Source organism: Astatotilapia calliptera, chromosome 1 (genome assembly GCF_964374335.1).
Source record: "Astatotilapia calliptera chromosome 1, fAstCal68.1, whole genome shotgun sequence".
Classification (NCBI taxonomy): Eukaryota; Metazoa; Chordata; class Actinopteri; order Cichliformes; family Cichlidae; genus Astatotilapia; species Astatotilapia calliptera.
Window position 1 is genome coordinate 39,904,789 of NC_137422.1, and position 27,121 is coordinate 39,931,909.

A 27,121-nucleotide genomic window follows, 5' to 3' on the forward strand; every position below is an offset into this window, starting at 1 on the left:
GGGAGGTGCTGCAATGCAATTATTAGCAGAGAGGAAGAAACCCTGCTGCACTGCATATTTATACATTATAACCATTTTCTGAGAGCAAAACAAGGTTTTTGTTCTAATAGAGCTAAAAAATGTATTTTTAAAATGGAAAAAAGATGAAAGGAAAACGTTCGACTTCGATAGGGGGTCGTAAAAAAGATTATTTTACTTTTTTATCAGATTACTTAAAGACAGCATGTTGCCATGAATATTCCTTTGAGTGTGGATAGATTTGTTTAAAACCTTTACGAGTAGCTGATGCTTTTCCCAACTTAGGAACGTTTCCCTGCTGGAGTTGATCCTGATGTAGACCGATTAACTAAACTGGTCACACGCTCACAGAAACACAAGAGAGAAACCAAACTGACGTTCTCGTGAAAAACAGTCACTAATCTGCATCCAAGTATCCATGTGGATCCGTGGACTCACGCATGCATTCATTCGCTAGTTTACTCAAAGTAAACGTCGCCGGCAGCAGACTGTAGAAGCAGAGCTGAATCATGTGATGTTAAAACTCACGGGGACCTAACGGCGGGCTCTTGGAAGGCAACCGTGTCGCAGAAACATGCAAATTGATTCGTTTACATGTTATCAGGTATTCCCGGGAAAGACTGGAAGCATCCCAGAGGTGCACATGTGGCAGCCTTGAAGGAGCTTTGTTCTTCGCCTGCTCCGGAGGTGCAGGACGGGAGTTGGAAGCCGTCTCCACTTGAAAGCACTCGTAATGTTTCCGTCCACTCTCACTCCTCTCACGAGGTTGTTCCCGGCTGCTGCAGGCAGCACGGCCCAGCAGAGTGAGGAACAAAAAGGTCTGGTGTACCCGCTTTGCACCACCTGCTCCACACCAAACATCAGACGCACACATTTAGAGATGAGCTGCTGAGTACATTTAGCAGCTGCTTTGCCCTCAGGAGTTGGTACGGCCCAAATCAGACACGAACTCACAGAAACTGGCTCTGATATAAAGTGGACTACTACTCTTCCTTCTATTAAATCATTCATTTTACAAAGTGTGGAGCTGCTGCAGAACAAAAACAAAGTCCATGCTTGACTCTCCAACCTCCCAGCGACACAGCTCACCTGGTGTCTGTGTGGGCCTCACGACGCCACTCTGACAGGCTCCCCGGTGACCGTCTAAACACCTTTGTCATGACTCAGCTGGGATCGACTGAACGTTAGTGCGTCTGAGTGTGTGTGTGTGTGTGTGATGGTAAGGGGGCTGGAAGCCTGACATACGTCAACAGAGTGTGATACATGCCTGGGCAAAGAACAAAACAGTCCACACATTCACACCACAGTCAGCGTTGGCTTTTAAAAGCTGGGGGTCTGACGCATGAGACAAACATAAAGCCCCCCCGCCCACTCCTCACGTTGCATTCGAGGGTGCTTTGGTTATAAATCTATTAAAGAAAACGTCTGCTGCCAGCTTCACTGCAGATCTGTAAATATGATCATAAAAACTTGAGTTAACTGAGCAGCAGTCGAGTTTTGTCCAGCTGTCACCAAACATGTTTTCTGCTGCATAGAAAGTTCAACATAATACTTTTACTTTGAAGTTCAGCTTCACTTTGAACACGGAGGAAATTCAATACCTTACTTTGCTCCCTCAGTTCTTCATGCCATTTGATCGCGGGCCTACACGTAAACATGGAAGGATTAATCCTTAAATTCAACACGGCTCACATAAGATCTCTTTTCATACGTTAATCCTGGCATTGTATCGATTTACACGAGCACCAGGAGTGGACTGTGGACACGTGAGATTACGGCTGATGCTGCCATCCAAACCTGGGTTAGCTGTCAAATGATAGTGACGGCTCACATAAGGGTTTGTGTGCCACCTGGAAGGTCAGGGGGTCAATCCCTCAGGGTCCCAAATTGCCCCCAATGCATGCATCAAGTGTAAATCATCAGCTGTGTCCAAATCCTCAAGGATTGGTCAGCTCACAGGTGGGGAGGAAGAACCCCCTTTTAACAGGATGAGGGAGGGGCATCCATCAAAGAGAGATCACAAACAAAGCATGGGAGGGACTCCTTTTGACATGACCTTTCACCTCTCATCTGAGAAGTTTCCTCAGTTCTACTCAGCTGATAATAGCGTTACTGTCATTACATCGTCGTTTCTACTCTGGAATCTGCACGACGTCACGGAGACAGAAGCTCCATGAACCCACCTTTCAACCTTCTGTTTGTGAGGGGCAGCCAATTAGAAGACAGTTGGCTTAATGGGGCAGGAGCTAAAATGTTTTCCTTGAGACAGAGGAGGAGCGCAGGGATTGTCCCGAGTCCCAGTTTAAGATAAAGAAGGATTATTTTCAACCATCAGTCATCCAAAGCTACTCTGGTAGATTCCAGGAAGAAAAAAAATGCACCAAGATTTTGTGTTTGGAGAAAATGCTTCCAAGTTGTGTCCGAGAGGTGAGAGGTGGAACATCTCGGAAGAACCGAAACAAAGTCAAGCTGCCCTCGAATTAAGTATTTGGGATTACGGTGAGCAGGACGACGGAGAATAAAGACAGAAATCAGCAGCTAAACAGAGTCAGTAGAAACTGCAGCACACTGGTGCTTGTCTCGGTACCTTGAGCCCTCACTCCCAAACTTGACCAAACTCATTGACTAACAAATTACGGCCTAATTTGGACGATCGTTCTTCTTCCCCACTGCTGCTGCCACCACTCAGCAGCTGAAACGCTGCTCACGCTCCTTAATTACTCAGGAAAATTAAACACAAGCGCAGCTATTTTGGAGAGTGGGACGTTTCCCCCACTACATTTTTTTTCTTTAATGTAATTTGTAGAAATTGCGGCAGCAACAAATCACCGAAGGTAGCGTGTAAAGCTTTTATTCCAGCAGTCCTGTCTTTCTGCCAAGAATATGTGGCGAGCTGGCAGCAGGAGAACGACACAAACAACAGAACGGAACATTTGTTCCTCACATTCAGGTTTAAACACTCAATACATCAGAAATGACCAGAAACATTACATCTCAGAGCAAACACGCTGTTAAACGTTTTAACATGTGCGCATCTGTGAAAGGTAAACGACAGAGCTGAAGAAACTTCCTGTTATTCCTTACGAACGACACACGGAGCCAGCATCAGTCATCTCAATGAGCCTAAAAGCCTTTATTTTCCACTTCGGCGGAGCTTTCAGACGCTTGTTGTTCCTCGCTATTACACCAAAGGGAGTTGGGGTCCTGGCTATTTTAAGAAGAAAAGGGAAAAAAGCCACTGCACAGAGATCTTAGCTGTATCTCATTTTACAGCCAGACTACATATTTCCTCTTCAGCTCCAACAAGACAGACTCATGACTCACAAATGTGTCTTTTAAAAGAGGAGGCTGAAATGTCAGGAGAGCTGCTGGCTTCATAAAGAAAACACATCTACTTTCAATAGTTGTGGAATTAAATCTAAAAAGGTCAGAAAGCAGATTTTTCTCCCGGCCTACGCTTCCTGTTTGATGTGCCGAGCTCTGCAGGCATCCGAATCTGAGGCGCGATCATCCAGAATCCACCGACGGCATAACAACCAAAAAGCCGACCCGACTTCAGGTCCGACCTGTTCCTTCAGGTGTCCTTCTGACGTTTCACCACCTCAAACTCAACATGGCACAACAGCTTCTGTCAAACTGACCCGAACTCTACATGGAGGCTCCTCGCTGCTGCCAACAGCCGAGCACGTGGCTACACGCTGAGGCCGATCACATCTGGCAAAGTATTCTTTTCACCGCGTACCAAAGGACGGCTTGTTCAGTTCACACTGATGACGGCGGGGAGGAAGAACAGGACGAGGAATCCACATGATCAGGGAGGGGCATCCATCAGAGAGAGATCACAAAGCATGGGGGGGACTCTTTTTGACATGACCTTTCACCTCTTATTTGAGAGGTTTCAGTTCTAAAGATCAGGATCTTTTTAACAGCGCTGATGTCATTACTCGTCCTGGGACGGACCCTGAATGTGGCGTTTCACATCGTTGGAGAAAATGCTTCCAAGCTGTGTCCGAGAGGTGGAACAGCTTGGAAGAACCGAAATAAAGTCAAGCTGCCCTCCAATGAAGTATTCGGGATTACGGTGACCTGGATGACCAAGAATAAGCCGCCAAACTTCATGATCACATCTGGCAACATATTACAAACGAGTATTTGTTTCGCCGCGTACCACGGGGAAGTGGGCTGGCTGGTAGAACTAGGAAATGAGGAAGGAAGGAAAGAAGGTAGTCGAGTTCAGGAGAGGAGACTACATGAGGAGCCGTCTCTGTCACAGAACGCTGCAAACATCATCTTTGACTTCCTGAAGGCCGCAGCAGCCAAATCCTGCATTGATCTAATGGTAAATGTGCTGGTACTTAAATACTTTTTCTTATTACAAGCCTCGGTCGGCTTTTTTCCACGCACACTCAGATGGAAACATCGGGGCACCTCGAGGTTCAGCGTCCTGCCCAAGGACCCTTTGATAGAGCCAGAGTCACACCAGCAACATGCCAGTTAGTAGCTGAGCGGCTCCGCCTCCTGAGCCACAGTCACCTGTTTGCACAGGTCTGTCACACATTTCTTTAATAGATAAAATCACTGACTCCTCATCTGTCACTTTCAGTCCATCAACATGAAGCTGAAGTGTTTTAGAAGCAACTGAATATTTTATAGCAATAAAAGTCAAAATAACAATCATTCATTTTTACAACAGAGATCTGCTCTGTTCCTTCAAACCGCTGCTCAGTCCCAGCAGCTCTGCCTTTGTCTCTGCTCTCTTTGTCTGGAGTGTCAGAGGCAGAAGCGAAGCAGCTTTTCCTCCTCGCTAACGCCATCTACTGGCCACGGAGCGGCTGCCTGCACGCCTGCACCGCGTGGCTCAGACAAAGAATGAGGGCAGGCGGCCAGCAGCTCTCGTAGCGAACAACAGAGAAGACAGAGTGAGGGGGAGGAACGGCTGTGATGCAGAGGCTCGAGGTCAGCCAGGTCCTGGATCGGCGTCCACGGCCGGGTCACGGGCCAGAGCTGGAGCAACCGAGGTGAGCGGGAAATGCAGGTTAGCGGGTAAAACTCTGGGGGCTGTGCTGCCCTGCTCTACAGCCACCTGCCTGCAGTCAGCTGCCAGAGACACACACAGTCTCTCACACACACACATGCACACACACACACACACGCAGTCTCACACACACACACACACACACACACACATGCACACACACACACACACGCAGTCTCACACACACACACACACGCAGTCTCACACACACACACACACACACACAGTCTCACACACACACACACACACAGTCTCACACACACACACACACACACACACATGCACACACACACTCTCTCCTGGATGTCTATTTAGGCCAGTGACTTTCTAACTCCACAGCCATCCTGACCCACCTACACGCTGAGCACGAGGAGAACGCAGACAGGACTGCTACACCCAGAACTACAACAACACAGCAGAGCGCCAACAAAGACGGGAGACAAACCAGCGCATTGGTGCGGTGTTCAGCACCAATGTGTTTAAAGACCTGCCGGCAGCTCAGAGCCTTTAAAGCGACCCTGTGTAACCTCTGCACCCTCACGGTCCTGATCACATGACTCATAAACATTCATAACAATAATTATAAATCACAACCGAGGGGAAACATCACAGCACATTTCCTAAATTACGCCGCTGAACGGCATGCTGGGTAATGCTAGCCAGCTTAGCAGCTAACAGTGTGGCGACAGGTGGGAGGGGCTCTGTGTTGCATTCAGGAGCAGCAAAAAAACAGACGGAGGATGACAGCAAAGTTGTTCGAGGATGTTCACAGTGGGTGGGGCTCCAGAAGCTCCACCCCCACACACAGTGACAAAGAACCAGGTGAGACATAATTAGCATGCTGCCCGAGGCTGCCAGGTGTTTTTAGCTGCAGGCAGACTCGTCTTTCAGCAGTCGCCTTAAAAGAAGCCCCAGCTTGAGGCGACCTGATTGGTCCAGCCTCAACAGCGTCATCCAGCGTGTCCAATCACAAAGTCATCCAACACCGAAATAAACGTTGTTACTGTGAGCATCATTGTTTTAAATGGGGACGGCAGGCAGCCAATCAGACTTCAGCAACAAGAACGAAGCCTTTACGAGAAGCAACGATCCAACTCTGTTTTTAAGACTGCACTACTAACTTTCATTTAGTTTCTTGCGATGGGCGGGGCTTAAAAAGAGTGCAACTTTCCCCTGTGGTATGAAAAAGCTGTTACAGTCCACTGATATTATTCCAGGTACTGTACTGAATTTAAACAAATAAGCCCCTCCCTAAAAAGCCCCTGCCCAGTTTTACTGTAGGGAACACAGCAGTCGGACAACAGATGTCCTCAAACCTCAGAAGGAGATGCTGCTGCTTTTTTATTTGTTTTTGTTTCTAATGTCTCTGTAAAGCACTTTGAATCACCTTGTTGTTGAATTGTGCTATACAAATAAATTTGCCTTGCCTTGCCTTGCTGGGTCTGAAAGAACGAGTCCCATCAGCCACATCTGCAACGACTTAATATGTCACACTAAGATGAAGCATCCACCCACGGCTGGGAAATATCTGTGAGTCACTGACGATAGCAACCAGCAAACATTTCGTAACCGTCGTCTTTTCTCCACGTCTAATCTCGTTTGATGAATCGTCCTAAAATGAAAGTTGTGCCGATGTCGCAGGCATAACGTGTCCGTCTGCTGGCTCCACTTCGTCAACAACATCTGGAAGTTCGTGTTGGACATTCGTCCAAAGGAAGTTTGTGTACAAGAACTGGTTTATATTGTTTTTGGAAACACAGCACAGAATAAAAGAAAGTGAAGAGATTACAAGTGTATTAACAGAGCCTGTTAGTCTCATGTGCGTTTGATTCCTTCATTGTGAGACAAGAACAAGATTTCTTGTTCCATAAGAAGAAGAATTCACGTGGAAAGAGGAAACGTTCATGTTTCAGTCACGTTCGCTGGGAAGAAATCGTCACGAAAGGCTGACGCCGCGAGCTCGAACGCTCCTTTAGAGCAGATCCATGTTTGTAAACTCGTCCGTTTCTAGTTTCAAATGCAAACATTTTACTTGCACAGCTCAGGGAGTGGTGGGCGACACGGAGAGTGGGTTAGCACACCACAGTGTGAACTATCCAAGCTCAACCTTTCTGAAGCCTCTGTCCATGAAGTCGTCATGACCTCTAACCTATTGACGCCCACCTTTATTTTTGTGTCTGCGAAAACGATTTTTTAATATTTCGTATTCTGGGACAGGAAATGAACATTTTCCACTTTGAATGTTTAATTCATTTCAACCATCCACAGATCACAGCTGGGGTCATACACGTCTCCGATTTTTACACTTCATTTGTAGTTTTTTCATTAATAACTAAAAGGAGATATTTTATTTAACCCTTTAAACCCTAACCTAATTTACTCTTTAAACCAGGCCTCGAGGGCCGGTGTCCTGCAGGTTTAGATGTGTCCTTGATCCAACACAGCTGATTTAAACGGCTAAATTAGCTCCTCAACATGTCCTGACGTTCTCCAGAGGCCTGGTAATGAACTAATCATGTGATTCAGGTGTGCTGACCCAGGGTGAGATCTAAAACCTGCAGGACACCGGCTCTCGAGGCCTGGAGTTACCCACCCTTGCTATAAATGCTAACCCATCACCGGTGACGGGTTTAAAGGGTTAAAACGGGCTCGGTTTGGTTTATCTGTTAGAAACATTAAGAGGTTCTTACATGCTGCTTCCTGAGGGCCGACTCCTGCTGTCGGGGAAAACCTGACATGTGGTGTTGTTGTTATTTATGGTGTTACTCATTTATTTTCACACGCACACACACACACACACACACGCACGCACACCCTCTCCATCCTTTGGGTCAGCCACATCGCTCCCCCTGATCATTGTATTTACATGTCCCACCTTCATCTCGGCTCCATGACATTCGGTCCTGTCTGATTTGCTCGTTGTGTGTCTTGTGCGTTTCTCTGTATATGTTGACTTATTTCTTGTTTCTACTCTTTTATTTCTTCTGATCCGTTCGGTCGTCTCTCAGCAGCACTTTGGTCAAACTGGGTTGTTTTTAAATCTGCTTTGTAAATAAATCAGAGTTTGAGTTTAAGCCTCATTTGCCATCGCTGCCACAGAGGACCCCACCCAGAAAACCCCTCTACGCCATCATCACGACTGTGGGAGCAAAGCTTTGATGCGGATCATCCTCCTGTGTGCACGGTCTGAGATACACTCGCGCCTTCAGCTCGGCCACAGGTCACAGCTGCTGCTCACGTGGATCATAGTGAAACGATGCACTGCACATTTACCTGTTCTTACCTGTTTATGTTCCTCTGTACAGGAATAAGATCCTATTTTCTTTAATGACAGGGAATCGTTGCTCTTCTCCTCCACGTGTTTCTTTCTTTCCTCTCAGCTGCATCTTTCCCAAACAGACCAGCGGCCTTTTAATGTGAGCTTCAAAGATCTTGGCTACAGTTCAGCAAAGAAAAGCTGAGGAGAAAAATCTAGATCAGCCAGCCAGAGAGAGGCAGTGAGGGAGGGAAAGGGAGAGGAGGAGAGGAGGGGGCACGAAGGAGGAGGTGGTCAATAAATTTCCACGGGGAGAGCGAAGGACTGATGAGGTGGAGAACGCTCTGTGGCTGTGGGATCCCAGCAGGGCTCGGCTGGGACTGGAAACTGTGTCAAGGACGACTGAGGAAGAGACGGATGAGTCAGGAGCTGCTGCACGCGCACATGCGCACACGGGCCCGGCGTGGAGCCCCATCCCGCGCCAGATCGCACCGAAGTCGATTCCTCGCTGACACACGAGGTCATCAACGGCAGCCTTCTACTGTAGAGACGCGGGTCGCTATAGAAACTACGCGCTCTCCGAAAAACAAAATCTGTACTCGCTCCGCCACAGTTCTTCTAAAATCCGAGCTTGGCACTGACAGCGAACTTCTTGGTCATAGCGGGGAATCACGGCCGGAGCTTCAACCACGCCCACGGTTTATTTAGAAATGAACTTTTTCTCCTTTTTAACATTGTTGGTTCCATCTTTGATTAGCTGATGAGGATTTTCACTCCATATTATTATGAAGAATAACAAGAAGAATATTTTCATTCACTGTTGTTCGTTTCAAGTCAAACAGTAAAAGAAAGAAACTGAAGAAGTATGAACGTGACACACAGACATATGCTCGGCTCAGCTCAGCGACACACCTGAGAGCACCTGCGAGCTGAGGTGCAGGCACAGGAGCACCTCTGTGACAGGGCCAGACTACTTCCTGGTCAGATCTGTAACAACCTGACTGTGTGGGCACTCCGCTGCCTCTGATATGATTATATGAGCACTTTTTCAATGATGGGAATATCCACGTTTACCTTCAGGAGTGTCAGGTGTGTCTGTGACCACGTCACACTTTTCCGTCACGCAGTAATGCTGGCTGTGAGCCGATCGCGTGAGAAGCTCGCAGTTCTTGTACGTTTGTTTTCGGTTCAGTGTAACTTGGTTTTCACAGATTTTTAATGATTAAAAGTTTCCAGTTTCATCACTTTCAGTTTTAATCAGAGTGAGATGCTAACGTCACGAGAAGGCTTCACACTGAGAACACGTGAAGCAGAGAGAAGTGAACTTTTCCAGTCTCGTGTTTATTTTGACTTCACCACCAGCAGATGCTTTACATCGCTCACACGGTTTGTTCCGTCCGCCGTGGCTTCCAGTCGCACTGAGCGCGTTACAGGAGTGGGAAGTTTGGATTACGTGGAGTTTTGGGAATATTTGCCAGATTCTTTATTTCCTTCTGTCAAAAATAGACTCGGCGCATATTTTTAGCAGCATGCAGCAAAGAGACGGAGATACTGCTGTTAGCTTTCAGAACGCAGCTGCGGCACGTCTGACGTCTCAGCAGCGGTCGGATCAGCCCGACGGTCAGACTGTCCAGCATCTGACCACCGTGCTGCCCCCGGGGGCAAAGCTCACTGCAAAAATGTGAGCTAGCTGGTTAATAAATTAAACATCAACATCTGAGCTGTGAAACTGAACCAGCTCAGTTTATGGAGCCTGAAGTCACATGGACAGCGTTTCCTGACAGACTTCCAAGTTTAGCTCCCACGAATCTGTTAATACACTATTTTATAAAAGTGAAAAAATGAGACTTGACTAGACGTTGAGGAGATAAGCTGCTCCCACAAAGTTTTAAGTCTTAACATTGAGACTTTTGTGCTCCTGTTTCCAACACCAGCGACAGATGTTCCAGCTGAACCGGCACTGCCACACTTTCACAGAAACCACGAGTGTCTGCAGGGCTCCAGCGAACGCAAACTGCTCTCAGATGATGACAGAGAAGTCGCGACGTGTGAGCTGTTCCTTTGAAAGCCTCCTGCTCTTCTTCTTCTGCAGTGCTTTCTCCAGTTTGCCCACTAAATGCATCATTTTAGAGATTCTGCTGCCCGGTTTGTCACAGACACACAAACGATTCATTGATGATTATTTGAATCGTCAACAATCCCGCCCACCAACCAAACACTTATTTCTACTGTAGAGGAACAAAGATCTACTCTGGGTGAATCCACTGCATTCAGCTATAAGCTGGAAAGCAAACAAATGTCTGACAGCGCGCAGATTAAATCGATATCATCTGACCGTAAGCGGGACGCTCAACAACGAGTCTGAAGTGCCGAAATGTTTTCTTAAGAGGAAAAAGGCGAGCTTTATGCAACCAGGCTTAAAATTCCCCACATTCAAGTGTCCTCTTAAAACAGCAACACTTCCCAGACAGAAGATCAAAAAGCCCAAACTCTCCTCTGCAGCGACGGGGTGGGGGTGTCCTACAAAGACGCCTGAACGTCCGAACGCCGCAGGAGACAGCGGCATTATTGACGACGCGAGCTGCGCCGAGACGAACCCGGCTGGCCTCTGCCATCGCCCGGTGCGGTTCGCATCAGTGAAATCATTCAGTCGGCGCTTCCTGTTAAAGATCTGGGTCGCTCGTCACCGCTGGCTCGCAGAGGGAGAGCCTGATGCAAAACAAATGTTTTCATAAAGTCGCTCAGTGTTGAATCAGCATCATTCGCTTCACTGCTTTTTTCTGTCTTTCCCCCTTTTTTCCTCCCCCAGGACCGACTCCAGCCACTCGGCTTTTCTCGCAGCTGCTTCACATTAGGCCTCGATGATTAGCGCTCGACGCTGCCCACGTCTTTAACCCCTGTGACAAACGGTCGGCCTTACTAAGCTCGCCATCAAACGCCGTCGAGCCTGCCGTGTACTCTCCCTCAGCTGCGACGGCAGATAAATCCCACCGCCGCTCGAATGCACGCTGCTAATCGAAAACAGCAAAGAGGATCAAACAAAGGACTTTTGTTAAGGTGCTCACAGAGTTTCCACAGCTCGGTCACAACACGCCATCATTTCTGCCGTTAACGTTAACCAAAGATGCACTTCAACCCAGCAAAAACAGACACCGTCGATACAGGTCAGCGAAGACACGAAAAACACGTTCACTGCAGATCCTGCAATCCTGAGACACAACTCAAAATGTCCTGAGCGCAGAAGTTATGGATCAACATCACTTCAGCTTTAAGATGACATTTGAAAACATTTGAACTCCTGTGATCAGAAACAGCAACATCTCTTCTTGGCCTCAAAAAGTTGATTCTGTCGATCTGAAGCGTGGCGTCATCCAGGTGACCAAACACAGTTCAACATAAAGTGCAGCTTTTACTTTGAAGGTGACTACAGTCTCCGTTTCTACGTCGCGACGCACTTTCAGTTACTGCTTAGCGGACAGTTTGTGTTTGCAGGTGAGTCAGCGTTTGCTGGGGCAAAGTAATGCTGGCGAGGGTTTCGGGAAGCGCCATAACCCCCAGCAACCACTCACTGACTGAATGCACGCTTCAGGGGGAGGGGTTTCAGCCTGAGTGGAGTTAAAGTGGCCGAGGGTGGGCGAGGGTGTAGCTCTCATCTCCAACAGGTGTTGGATGACGCTGCGGTCAGGCCAGGTAAGTTCTGCCCTGTCGATCAGGTGCAACCGTCTTCTTATTGACGCTGCTGAATTGCAGCGATGCTCAGCCAGGACGCAGAGCTGAGACGCGGCAGGCGTGTCCGTACGGCACTTTAGCTTCCTGCTCCTGATGCTGAAACAGGAAATGAAAACTGTTTCCACAGTTGGAAGGACACCAGTTGATTAAAATAACCATCTGAGGTGAGATCAAACTAAAACTAAACAGAAAGTCACGTCTGACGATGGGAAACGTGAACACGAGCACGGACAGCGATGCAGTCTCATTGGTGATGAGGAAAATCAATCGTCGTAGTTCCTGGCTGGTGACTTTTCTCCGAGGTTATTACCAAATGCAACTGAGGCACTCCTAAGTGTTAGGTCAATGGTTTTTTCCCTGGCTGCTCCAGTTTGCATACCGAGGTGCTCCTGGTGCATCGCTGACCCTTTCTGCACGTGACCAGCAGCCGGTCTGTGTGCAAACTGACCGTTTCCATGATGTCCTGGTTCTCTCCCTGTTGTCCAGCTCAGGACGGCTTCGTTTGATGAAAATGTTTTCATATCATTTCATTTGTGAATTGAGAAGCACAACGTGAAGCTGTCTGCCTCACACGAGTCAGCTGAAGTCGCACTCTGTGTGGAAACTGCATGCAGCGCGTGGGCTGCATCTCATAAAGGATCTGGCAATCCGAGCAGCATCAGATAAACACATAAAACGCATGGCTGTGCAAATAAGCACCAGGACAGAAAAGCAGAAATGACACGAGCATTGCAAACTGCAGGTGGGCCCAGTGGGCGTGGCCATCGCCGTGTTATTAGTTTCCTTCTTTCTTTGTGAAACGCAGCCTCTCCAACACAAGGTCACACATAAATAAGCAGTGATCTTATGGGACTGCACCAGTGTTTGTGACATGAATAACTAAACAGAAGACGTTTATAGAATAAGAACAAAGCCATAATCATCAGAAGTGTTTTACCCAGAAGTCTGATGAACGGCAAGAAATCCTCCTAAATCACTTTGCTCTGTTTAAGACGAGCTGAATCAGACTCCACGCTGTGATCGTTTATGTGAGCGCGGCATGAAAATGTGAGCTGCAGGCAGATTTGATGTGGTTAATCTCTGCGAGACAACGTTTTCTAGTTAGCCTCCTGCAGGAGCTGTTAGCATGTGACAGAAGGAGAGAGATCCTCGAGTAACTGACATCAGACGAAGACAAGACGGCAACAAAGGAAAGCGGTCGATACTCATCGCTGTTAAAGTGGACCTCCTCTCCTGCTTCATACATGTCTGTGCATCCAATATTTCTGTGAACTTTACAGGGTTGGAGGGAGTGACAGGTGACACTGGGTGAACACATGCTGCCTACTTCGAATCACCTGGATCAAGGATGTCACGCAAACTCCACAAACAGGAAGTTCAATCTTCAGTGAGGTGATGATGCTCGCCGCCATGTTTGTGCCTGCAGTGTTTCCACCTCCGTGCTGCACCACATGTTCACCAGCTTTGCACAAAGACACGGTGGCAGGTAATAATTCTCTCCGGCTCGCGCGACACACAGAGAGCTTCAGCACGTGCAGAACTTCTGTGGCAATCGCTCGTCCTATTAAACTAACACAGAAGTGCATGTGTGCTAATCCACTGCAAACATTTTGAGCCAGCTGAGACACAGAAAGGATCAACTGACCAAACCCCTCTATAAACAACAACCCTGCAGTGAAACCTGACGCTCACCTGGAGAGGAAAGCCTCCCGAGGCTGCCCGAGGACGCGAGGGGAGGGGACGGGGGTTAAAACTGAACTGAGCTGAAGCATGATGGGAGGCCTTCATTTCCTGAGGCTGCTGTTTCCAACAGCTGGCAGGAAATAAGGAGGGAAGGCAGCACAATGCTGCGCACACAGCACAGCAGCTGCCTTTCCTTTATCTTTCTGCTTTCTGTTACTCATTTAAAACAGTCGTGATTTTTTTTTTGGGGGGGGGGGGCACACACAGACACACACACAAAGACAAACACAGCGTTTTGTCCTGCAGCCTGTGCAGCGTGCCATCATGTGGTTAACTGGAAAATGATGTTTGCCACATCAAATGCTGCTTTTGTGTATGTTTGTGAGAAAGTCGTGTGCATGTGTGTGTGTGTGTGTGTGGATGTGCATGTGTGTGTGCACGTACGCGTGTGTGTGCACATAAGTGCGTGCATGTGCACGTGTGTGTGTGTGTGTGTGTGCGCATGTACGTGTGTGCGTGCACCTGCATGTGTGTGTGTGTGGGGGGGGCGTGCATGTGCGTGCACGTACGTGTGTGTGTGCGCCTGCACGTGTGTGTGTGTGTGGGGCGTGCATGTGTGTGCATGTGCGTGTGTGTGTGCGCCTGCACGTGTGTGTGTGCACATAAGTGCGTGCATGTGCACGTGTGTGTGTGTGCGCATGTACGTGTGTGCGTGCACCTGCATGTGTGTGTGTGTGTGGGGGGGCGTGCATGTGTGTGCGTGTCCAATTACTTGCTCCAGCCGTCAGATAATAATGGGGGTTTAATCAAGGCCAAGCCTGGTGGGGTTTGCACACATTGGTGCGCCGCTGGCAACTTCCTCCCTGCCCGCGGTCCACTAACAGGACAGGAATGATGGCTCCCACATGGCCCGAACACTCACAGAGAGACAGTATGTTTTCATAGATCTGAGAAGAACAGAAATTGTTTCCACCCTGCCTGCCACCGCTTCAACTTTCTGCTTAGTCATCAGGCTTCTCAGAAGAACGCACCGAGATCCCTGAAGAAACGAGCTGTGTCTGATTTCAGCGTTACTAACATCACGGTTACAAAGAAAACAGACAATCTCTTCCCTCGGGAGGTTGAACACCCAGCAGCTCTCTGCCGCTTTCTCCGAGTGCTGCCCGGGACAGACGAGAAGGCTGGAGGTGTTTCAGAGAGGTGGGGGTCAAAGGGCAAAGAAACATCTTAATCCCGACAGCAAACAACTTTTACACAACTCGAGTTTACAGGACACGTTCAGCTGTTTCACTGTAGCAGCCTCAGAGGGGCTGAATACGAAAGTGTGAAAAAATCTTTTTCACCAGTGTGATCACTGGAAAAATAATCCCCTTTACTGGGATATAACAGGACACTGTGGGTGTTTTTGTTGTGTGCTCAATGTTTCCTTCAAGACTGAAAAACTCGGCGCCGTCAGCAGGAACGAGCTTCCTCCATCTCTATCAAATGTTTCCTTACTTTCAACACAAGGAAAAAAAGAAGCAGAAGAACCTGAAAGAGAGAAACTGGAGAGAATCCACGGGTCGAACAAACGACAGACGCAACAGGTTTGTGCAGAGAAAGCACCGTCATGCAAGAAAAGTATAGAAGTGTGAAGACTACGATCCACGATGACAACCGAGCACTGCAGGGCCAGTGCGACCCAACGCGCTCAGCAATCTGTCGCTCGACAGCGCCGATCCATCGCAGCAAACGCCAAAGTTATTCTAGTCAGAAGTTGCAACATCCATCACTGATGTTTGCCTCCCGCGCCTGCTGCAGCGCTCGAGGCTCTTCAAGCAGCACGACTCACTCACACCAGCGCTTCCTACCCAACGCTCGCAGTCCAATCGACACATCGGAGCGCAACCAGGGCTTCAAGCAACCGCCAACCTAGTGGGTGCCCTGCTCCGCCTCCGGGGCTACGGCCACCCCGAGCAAAACAAAAGCAATGATCTCAACGATGTGTCGTGAGCACAAACTGCTCTTTAAGGTCGTGCCACAGCATCTCAGTCGGCTTCAGGTCAGGACCGGGCCTCTCCGAACTTCATTCTGTTTTCCTTCAGCCGCTCAGACGTGGACCCGCTGGTCTGTGTTGGATCATTAACTCGCTGCAGCACAAATACAGACCACAGCCTGAGACGAGCAGATATCTGTTTTTTAAAAAGAACGAAATCTTCACAATAACAAGAAAACATGAACCTTTGTCAGCCTGTGAAGTCTGCCTGGGAGCTCAGTCTGACGGATCTGCTCTGCAGGCATCCAAATATGATATTAGCAAACGTCTTATCAAATTATTAGACCACAAATATTTTAGAAAGTTTTAAACTAAAATATTGTTTTTTATCCAGGAAATAACCTGAGCCGACTTCTCTGAGACGCCTGAAATTATTCCAGCAGAACATTCAACCAGTAAAACTCATAATGCTCATCACTGCTAATCTAATAATAATAATAATAATAATAATAATAATAATAATAATAATAATAATAATAATAATAATAATAATGTGATTTACTGTTTTTAAAGAAAGATAAAAATAAAGATTGACTGTAACCCTCACACTGGGTGGTCTAATAAAGCACAGGGCTCGCTACATTAAGGTAAACGTTTCATCATTTTGTTCACGCAGTGTGTGTCAGTAAAGGTTTTAAACCGTTGGACAGACTGATCTGCTGTCACAGCAACAACAAACATCTGTCAGTCCAACTCAGGTTTAACTAATCCAGAGTCTGAAGCAGTCCCGGATCATTACGGCCCATCTGTGAGGCGTCAAAGCTGCATGAGGAGACGAGCTGCGACGTCCATTGAAGGGCAGATGGGCTTATTGATAACTTCCTTCGCTGATGCCAACTGATGGCGGCGCGTCGATATCCTAATGCACGCCTGCTTCATTATTCATGACAGCCTCACAAGAGGATTTCACACAGGTCCCACCTGCACCCAGAGCAGCATCCAGCAGCAATAATGTGAGTCAGATCGATGCTGCACCGGGGACCGCACTGAACGCAGCGCACACGCTTAAAGTGCAGCAGACGTCTGCACAGCGGACACAGATTTGAAGATTCAGAGTCACGTGAAAACGTCACGATCCAGCGGCTGGAGATCCTGGTTCAGCAGCAGTGACCTGCACCGATGTTTCTGTGAGTCTGTCTCATCTCTGTGGAGGAACTTTGGTCCTCTCTTCCTCTCAGCGATGCTTCAGCTCGTTCAGGTTTGCAGCACTGGTTCATGCACAGCTCTCTGAAGGCTCAGCCTCTCAGCCTCAACCCAACTGTAACTCTGACACTAAAACCACATTCGGTTCTCAAAAATGCCTTCAAACTTATGGGGACCAGGATTTAGGTCCCCACACACACACACACACACACACACACACACGCACACACACACACACACACACACACACACACACACACACACACACACACACACACACACACACACACACACACACACACACACACTGCAATAAGGTGACATGATCAGAAAAAGAAATTCAACAGTTTGCACCACAGACCAAAGCTGGACTCACGAATCGCTGTGAGCCTGTCATAAAGCGATCAGATAAATATGCTAAATGCATTTCAACGACATCGTGCATGCAGGAATGCCCCTGGGGAAAAATGCAAATATGTCTTTTTGTGGAGTTTTGTGTATAATCTTGGTGCACAGACACTTTTAATACTCGCCCAGCATTCAGTCACGTGTCAGGACGCAGCGATGCTTTCACATCAGCCACGGTAGAAAAATCTGTGCCAGCAAAAACATTAGTTTATAATAAACATGATTTGTACCTGAAGAATTTGACCCCGAGCCCATCGTCCAGAGAGTCCAAGCTGCTTTTTGGCAACTTGACCAGAAATGACTCATAAAGAGCCCACGCAGCCCCCCCCCCAGCATCCACAGTAATGTGTGTCTGAATGTTTAAATGAAAAAGGTCACTGATGAACATGTTTGCAGTACAGACACAAAGCCAGCAGACAGCGGCGTCCACGGAGATCACAGAGGCAGATCGATAACGCGCATACAAGCGCGAGCGTCAGACGAGCACGCGTACGGTCATCAGCTGAATCGAAGGAAGGCGGTGCGTGGAAAAAGCAGGAGTTCTCACAGAAACTTGGAGGGGAGCGAGCTTTAAAGCCGTGATGTGGGAATCTGGGTTTGAGTCAGAATTTAGGTCACAAGTTTGAGGAGTGAGGTATGCAGAGGAGAAACACATGTCGGGCTGCGAAGTACTGCAGCGTCCCCGAGTCTCTGCTTCTAAGTGACAAACACACTCCTGCAGCTCCCATTGCTGACAAATGATCCGTGAAGCTATGAGCTGACCAACACTGACAGCTTCACCCACAGACCCTGTTACAGAACCTGCAGTCCTCCTAGTGTCCAGCAGGGGGCGACTCCTCTTCTTGATTGAACAGGAGACTATAAGAAAATGAGCGTCACGCTCAGCTGATCCCTGATTTCAGTCTCGCCATGACTTCGATGGTTTCATCACAGGACGGTCACAGAGCTCCGTTCAAACCTTAAACCTACAGAACGACCTCAGAACTCTGCGTCTGCAAACACGCCGTCTCTTTGTGATAACATGATAATTAATGTACACAGAAATTCACATTTACAGTTTACAGCAGGCGTGCGACTTCACTGCGTTCACACGAGCACTCCGAGCTCGCTCTGACTCCGAGTCAGTGGTGTTTGTTTGGAGACAGGTTGCTTCCCACCACCTCGGCCTCTGGCCAATCAGATGCTCACTGCAACTACTTCAACATCAGCCATTAAAGCGTCTCATGTGGGGGCGCCCACACAGAACAAATGAAAGCTGGATCAGTCAAACCTGAAAGAAGGAGCCTGTCGTGTACTTACCTGCTCTCGCTCGCCTCTACCACAGCTTCTGTGCTTCACAACGATTTCCCTACTATGATCCATGATTGATACAGTGAATAAAATCATCTCTGCACTTTCAGCTCAGTGTTAGAGGCACACGAAGGATTCGAAGCTCTGTGATTGGCTGTTTCTGAATAGCTCTTTGTGAGTCACTGATTCATTTCTATACACACTCTGGTACCTCTGCCCCTTTTTGTTAAATCAAACAGCTTTGTATTGTAACACTTCTGTTCATCATGACTCAGGAGTGATTCAGTCCCTTTCGGTACCACAAACCCAACGACATCAAAGGGAAAACTCGACGACGTCTACCTCAGAGAAAGCCCCAAACGCTCCCGCAGGTCGGCCATTAATCCAACTTTATTAACGAGAACCTCGTGTGTGTCAGACGGCTTAGAGCCCAGGACGTCACCGAACAACAGCTGCAGCGAGGCGACGACAAAAACAAAGAGACAGATTTACCGAGGACATTTCCGGCGGGGACTTCCTGCAGCTCTTCTAGCTCTCTGCCCATCAGCAGGTAGAGGTTTTCCATGGAGCAACGGGACAGGTGAGGAATCTCAGACACGTCGTCCGAAGCGCTGCATCCCTCCGGCAGCTGACAGAGGGGAGACGAGAGCATCGTTACTGAGACTCACAGGGGAGAGAAACTTAGGTTACTCACATGATTCCTGCAAAGCACACAGGAAGCAGTGCATTGAACAGCTTTAGGATTTATAATGTGTTTTACACAAGCTGCAGTTCCACTATGATCCACTAGAGGCTCCAGCAGGGAGCTGTCCCCATAGACTCCCATGTTAAAACTTCACGGTCCTCACGGTGACACAGAGTCGTTCACAGTTTGCTGTTAAGACATTAAAAGCTCGAGTCGCTGTTCACTCAATGCTAACCAGATATTCCTCTGTGAGGCTGAAGATAAATGATGAACACATGAGGCCGAGCGGAGGAACCTGCCGTCAGTCACAGGGACGTGGATTCACACTACCTGTCAGCCTGCATCACATCAGCTGTGCTGGGAGGAAGTGTGCGAACACAAAACTGAAGTGAAGGCAGGATCGAAGCAGCTACAGCAGCGGGACGAGACGGTCCAACGTCCCGCGAACACAAGCTGCAGCAGGCGAGCGGGGGGCTTACCGTGCTCAGGCTCTGGGCGGGGTCGTACTTCGGTCCCAGCACGAATACTCTCTGTCCTTTCCTGACCACCCCGCTGTAGACGCGAGCAAACGCCACGAAGGTCTCCTTCGCCTCCTCTTCCTCCTCTGGCTTCGAGTCTTTCAGCGTCAGGTTCTCCATGTTCGCTGAGAGAGAAACGAGATCAGATCTTGTACGCTGCAGATTTATGGTGACAGCGTGGCGGACATGTTTTCAGCTTGTGAGTCTGTGTTTGTGTGTCTGCACTGAAACCACTGAAGCACCACTGAGCATCAGCTGTGTTCAGACACATTAATAAAGATGAGCGAGTGAAACGAGTCACTGAGACGAGCTCACCTGTGCAGAGTCCTGCAGGTGACACGCTCTCAGAGTGGGAGGGCTCTCGGTGGCTCTCCGCTGCCATCCTGTCAGCGTGTCGCCGTCTCGCCTGCTCCCTGCGCTCGGCGATCTCCTCCTGAGTCAGAGGCCTGAACACAAGAGTCCATCAGAGCTGGAGACGCTCCACTACGTCACTATATGTTTAAATGTTTCATTTTACTCGCCCAAAACATAAGGAGAAAGCCTTCTGCGTCTGTAAATGATTCATAAATGATGATGATTATTTACTGTGATACATGTGGAATAATCCTGAACCAAGAAAACTGTCTGTCCCCAAATATATGCTTTAAAAATTCCACTGGACGTTTGGACTGATGCGGGACCGTGCAGGGTGAGATCCGGGAACAGGAATCTAAAAGTGTCTTCCTTCTCTCACCCCAACAGGTCACAGCAGATGGCCCCGCCCCTCCCTGAGCCTGGTTCTGCTGGAGGTTTCTTCCTGTTAAAAGGGAGTTTTTCCTTCCCACTGTCGCCAAAGTGCTTGTTCATAGGGGGTCATATGATTGTTGTGTTTTTCTCTGTATGTCTTACTGTAGGGTCGACCTTACAGTATGAAGCGCTTTGAGGCGACTGTTGCTGTGATTTGCTGTGTAAATAAAACTGAATTGAATTAAACTGGCATCATCGGAGAAGCTGATGATTCCAACCCATCCTCTCAGATCCCACCACCTAAACTTATGCAAACGACTTCTCTCTTAAGCCGCCGCGGCCTTCGAGTGCTGGATCGTTGCTGAGAGGATCCACAGTTTCCAACCCCGAAGGCAACGAGTCGCTCCTGACGCTCCCGCCTGCACACAACCCACTTCCCAGAACTGAAAATCAAGGTGAAGGATTAGGATCAGGCGTGCTCTGCAGCCGAGCTAGAAGCCGGTCAGAGGTGCAGCAGGAGATGATCCTGAACAGGTTTTTGATGTTTATGGATCGGTTCTGGGAGCAGGTCTGAGAGGCAGCATCGGGGCTCCTGTCAGCACCTGAAACCTTCTGTTCAGAAACAGACTTCAAATTCCTCCGATAGGAGAGTTTAAGCTGTAAAAACAGAACATAATTATCCCTGCATTAGTTTTCCTGCATGAGTGTGTGTGCGTGTGTGTGCACGCTGTGCGGTTGGCGTGTTAGCCCGTGTATGCATGTGCATGCCCTCTTCAAAAAGACCACAGTGACTATAGCAACACAGCTGCTCACAATAGGCCCGAGTGACGGCATGCAGCACAGAGTTCAGCTCCGTGATGACAAACCACTTTAAACAGCCCATAATTTGCCCCTGACAACAGCGGCAGCCCTGCAGACTCACTGAGACTGATTGCACCTCTCTTTAGCATAAATTGGATATAAACGGGGCCGCGGCCCGAATTCAGGATTGTAGCAGGAAACCACAAAAGAGCCGGCCCCACTGGAAGACGGCCCGGCCGTAAGAACAAATGGGCTCAGAGTGACTTTCAGCTTAAAGCCGCACGAGTCAGCTTCGCATTATTTCCCCCGAAAAGGACAAAGCAGCCAACAGATGTTTAAGCGGAGGTTTCCCCTTTAATGCCGCGTTTACATCAAACGCTGAAATAAACACAGCTGTGCACCGCGTTACGGACTTCACTTTTCCACAGGAGGTCAAATCAGTCGCTCACTGGTAATAATGGGAACGCCAGGACCGGGGCTCTGGCCCCGCCTGCTGCGGTTATGAAGTAATGGCTTCCAAACACTGAGGCTGGATGATCGCGACCACGAGCAGACCTTTTCCCATTGTGAAGACGGAGGAAAAAAGCGTGCTGGAAAATTAAACAATGTATTGATATTAAATCTGTCTGCAAAGCACACTTCACCGCTTTTTACTGCTGAAGGATTTTTATTGGAGATGTCTTCTACTCTGGCTCCAGCGAACGAAAATGAAACTCGGTGGTGACTCTGATGATATCTGCTCTGACATTTGCATGAAAGCTGCATAGTGAGTAAGTTAAAGGCTAAATAAAGCTCAGAGCCCGCTGTTTAGCTGGATGGAGGATTTAGACGAGTAAATGGTAAATGGCCTGTATCTGTATGGCGCTTTACTTAGTCCCTAAGAACCCAAAGCGCTTTACACATCCAGTCATCCACCCGTTCACACACAGCTGCCCTGGGACGCACTGACAGAGGCGAGGCTGCCGGACACTGGCGCCACCGGGCCCTCTGACCACCACCAGTAGGCAAGGACACTCAGTAACGATTGCCCAAGGACACAACGACCGAGACTGTCCAAGCCGGGGCTCGAACCGGCAACCTTTCGATTACAAGACGAACTCCCAACTCTTGAGCCACGATCGCCCCAATTGTTAAGATATGTGAAGACCGAGGGCCGTGACCCGGCACAGTCCCTGCATGTCAGGGGTGTCCAACTCCAGGCCTGGAGGGCCGGTGTCCTGCAGGTTTAGATGTGTCCTTGATCCAACACAGCTGATGTAAATGGCTAAATGACCTCAACATGTCTTGAAGTTCTCCAGAGGCCTGGTAATGAACTAATCATGTGATTCAGGTGTGCTGACCCAGGGTGAGATCTACAGCGTTTCCACTGCTACCTGTTGGCCAACGGCACAGTGGCGGTCAGTGCTACCCCGGGCCTCGACCAATCCTAGGCAGAAATCTGATCCGGCACAGATTTTATGCCGACTGCCCCTGCTATGGACTCCACATATATACACTGCAGGGTTTTTCTCAACAGCAACCACGGCGTAGAAAGCTCTTGTGGCAGGAAGTTGTGACAGTAAACTTGAGTTTTCTTTGTCCACAGTTTAAGGAGCCACAAAGCGTGAGCGGTCAGGTCGGATCAGATCACGCGAGTCCAGATATTCTGACCCTGATCAGACCTGCTGCGCAGCACTGTTTGTCTTTTTTAATGAACATGACTTTCAGCCATCACTGATTGGACTAGCACGCAGTGGCTCGCAGCGAATCTGCTGAGGTGCGATGACAGGACGTGATGTCACAGCTCTTTGGGAAAAAGCTGCAGCTCATGTCCGACATGTGAGACTTTCTCTTACTGGTGTTGCAAAGAGTCGAAATAGGAAGAAATTCAACAAATTCATCAACTTTTATGCATAAAAACATGTCAGGAATCTTTATCATTTTAGTGTCTGCACTGTCACCGGTGTCGTTCCAGTTGCAACAGCAGCCGCATGGCAGACTTACGCATTTCACATTTCATGCATGCAGCATTTGAGAAAAAGAACCGTGAGCTTTGGGCGTGCTGCAGGACGCTGCAGGTCACGCCCTCGCTATGTCGCCATGTCTGTGCACATTGTTAGCCAGTAGTGACGCTTCAAACCTGAACTCATTTCCTCCTCATCTCAAGTTCTGGTCCAAAAATCCACATTTTCAGCATTTATTAACAATTTTTACCAGATTCTCAGCAGCTCGTTGCACCTGAGCTCTGCGCCCGTCCCTCGCACCTGACACTAAACAAGGTGAAGCCACCGAGCCGTCTCTGCCTCTGCTCTGTGTTGTAAATGCTTCTGTCCAATCACAGTCCTGAATTTCACAGAAGCGAGCGGGTTGGCCACTGGGACCTCGAGATGAGCAAAAAGACGCGCGGGTGCGACGGGGGATCGTTGTCCTCGCTCTGAGTGCATCAGTACCTGTTGAGACGCGCGTCTCCACTTTGAGGGAAGCGCTGTGTGCGAATTAGACAAGTGGCAGCGCAGCAGCGACTCCGTTAATGATTTAAAGCTGCCGCCTCAGTCAGGATCCAACAATAATTAATGTTAAGGGTTTTTACAGGTAAGCCTTTAATGAGTTATCAGATGCTTTTTTCACTCGCCGGAGTCGACCGCTCGAGGTCGTTTCCCTTACAGATGAATTCTTTTCCTGCAGTCCTGGATGAACATGAATCGTCAGCGGCCCTCAGTCATCAGGGCTGCGATGGGCCGATAATTCACAGTAACTGCTTCTATTTTTATTTGGCATAAAGTAACGTGTCGTAGTCTGAGAGTCAGACGCCTCAGTCGTTTGTTTTCCGTGTTTCAGAACTTTTCGTGTCAAAGACTTCACTGATTTTGGGTCGGAGGTGACCCACAGCGCCAGGACCTGAGTGTTGGTGACGAACAACATGTTTATGAGGCGCCGTCAGCCGCCACACAGATGTCAGCAGAGAGGATGCACGCCTGCTGCAGGCAAAGAGGAAAGAAGCTCCCGCAGCTCATTAGCCGGGACTTTAGACAGGTTTTTCCTTCCAGCCTCACAATATCAGATGGCCTTTCCTTCCTTCCTTCTCTCTCTTTCACATACCTCCTAGTCCTCATCCTCCATGCCTCCTCTGACAGCTTGTCTATATCTCCTTTCCTCTGCTTGCCACTGGAAGTGCACTGCTACAGTTTGCAATTAGGATCAGAACTGTGACAGGAAGCTGAGAGCTGAGGCTGAATCTCTGCATCAGAAACGCTGCAGATCAAGAAGATGAAAACAGAGGCGGAGGAATGGAGCATATGCTGTATGCTATATGCTCACAACCCCAAAATACACTCGGCTGATGGAGCTCAGACTGGTGGAGACCCCATCATTAAACCCTCTGAGGATGAGGTGGAAGAACAAAGCTGCGAGTGGCTGCTGGTGATCCTCTGGGTCGACTGATCAGAATCAACTATTTTAAACATTAACATCGACCCACGATTTCCACATTAATGCAACGCAGCTAACAACAACATCAGCCAATCACGTGGCAGGATCGATCCAAGCTGAAATCACAAACCGTGATGAAGAGAAGGGATTAAAATTGAAAACTAGAACGTGTTGAACGTAATAACAGAAGGCACGGTGGTGCAGCGGTCAGCACCGTTGCCTCACAGCAAGACGGTCCGGGGTTCTAATCCAACATCTGGCCACAGCCAAAGCTGGGAGTGTGTGTCTGTGTGCGGCTGGGGAGGGCTCCCGTGACCCTGGAAGCGCTCGAAGCGAACGTTCAGGCCCAAAATGCAAAATCATCCTGAACTCAACTGGAAACCTCCTGCAGTCAAAGCTACTCTGTGGCATAAAACGACTCCGGAGCAGCCAAACGTCATCGCATCATCACGTCCTGCGGGGCAGTTGAACAACCGCGCGAGCCCGCTCGTTTCTGACCGTCCAAATGACCCGACACCCAAGCTAATAAACAGGAATGTGTGGAGCGTCTTCGTGTCACACTGGTTAGCTGCTACGATTATTAGTCGAGGAACACTGTAATGGAGTTCACAACATCGCATTAGAGCTTTTTACAGCTTTGCCACAACTGAGCGAATGCAGATCAGTCAGCAGTGCACAATGAGGCAGAGCGAAGACAACGAGTTCACTCTGGCCCATTAATGGCTTACACACATGCTCCGCAGGCCAGGCCATTAAACCAACACTGGGACCAACGCTGTAATGACTCCTCGACATCAATCCAAGCCTCCTGTAAGCATCTGCTTCCAATGAGCCGTGGCAGCGATCCACTCCACGCTGCAACTCGTCATCCTAGCCTTTCAAGCTCGAACACAGCTTCGCTATTCATCTCGCTGCAGGAAGTCGAAGACCTTGTCTCCCATCTTCATAAAGGGCTTGAAGACAGATTCGGTGACACCGGGCTTAGATTAATGGGCCAGACATGGAGGAAGGGAGCTGTGTGATGTTAAAGCGCGCTCGCGTCCTAAGAAGAGACAGGCGGGCCAGGATAGGCCAGGACGGCTCCATCCATCACTGGCTGTTGGGGGGTTTGTGGTTTACCCTCAGTTCACCTCCGAGAAGGACGCACGGATGGGAGAGGGCCAACAGCTGTGTCCTACCACCAACCCTCCTGGAGTAAGAGACAAACTGGAGGTAAAGGTGCTCCAGCGACGCAGAGGGCACCGCAGGAAGCCAGGCACAGCACGCTCTGACGCTAGCTTCTGCCTCCAGCACGGGAACCGTTCACTCCTCTCTGATAATATACGTGCAGCTAAAACAGAGCAGTTTCCAGATGATGGATGTTTTACAAGGAAACACATTTCCTCGTGTCATTACGCGCTTCTGCTTTCACAGGAAGTATTTTCATCTCTGACTGTGTGCTACAGGAACTGATTTCACAATAAACAGCAAAAATAATCAGCTGTGTTTCAGGAGACGCATTTATGATCCTCAAAATACAGACAGTGGGCCTTCGTCCAGACACCAAACATCCACGAGGCGCGACAGCAGCGCCACCTACTGGCTACACGCACACACACTCGTTTTCATATCATAGTGAGGACATGTCAGGGACATAATGCTTCCCTGGCCCCAACCACGACCTGTAATCCTGACACCACAAACACATTTTGAGTCTCAAACATGCCTCCAAACTCGTGGGGACGGGCATTTTGGTCCCCACCAGTTTGGTAAACTTTCAATTTTTGGTCCCCACAAAGATATGAATACACTCACACACACACACACACACACACACACACACACACACACACACACACACACACACACACACTCACACACACACACACACACACACACACACACACACACACACACTCACACACACACACACACACACAAACAGAAAACATTAATAAATAATAATTACTGACATAGGAGTTTGGAACCTCCTTAAGTTCCTTGAATTCAAGGAATTGCTTGAGTTTTTCTTTCCAAGCTCTTTAATATTAATATTTAAGTCATAAATCACAGACATGTGGGAGGGTGAGACGTGACATCCAGGATCCTCATATATCAGCATCGTTTCCTTGATGTTGCCGTCAGAAACAAAAGCAGCAGAGTTTTAAAAATAAAAGACATTTTATGAATACCTGACCTTTCACGCCTTTAATTTGAGGTCAGAGGTCGGAGTACTGTGATACTCGTGGTGCCAACACAAACGACTGCCCAGAGACTGCATCAAATGTTTTCGCACTGTTTCCACAGGCTGCATGGAAACGGCAGCTTGACCCGACTGACCTGCAAACTCATCGACTGACCCCGTGTTACTGAGAGTTTATCGCTGTGCAGCGGAGACACTCAGGCT

The 27,121-nt window shown here is 48.7% G+C and overlaps 1 protein-coding gene across 1 annotated transcript in view; it reads right to left on the reverse strand.

Moving 5' to 3' along the window:
- Positions 1 to 27,121, reverse strand: part of efl1 (elongation factor like GTPase 1) — a 72,308-nt gene that overhangs the window by 35,310 nt on the left and 9,877 nt on the right. The window contains exons 12-14 of the mRNA XM_026176958.2: positions 20,116 to 20,246; positions 19,762 to 19,925; positions 19,090 to 19,225 (exon numbers count right to left, since the gene is read on the reverse strand). Of these exons, the coding sequence (XP_026032743.2) occupies positions 19,090 to 19,225; positions 19,762 to 19,925; positions 20,116 to 20,246 (431 nt within the window). The remainder of the gene's footprint in view (positions 1 to 19,089; positions 19,226 to 19,761; positions 19,926 to 20,115; positions 20,247 to 27,121) is intronic.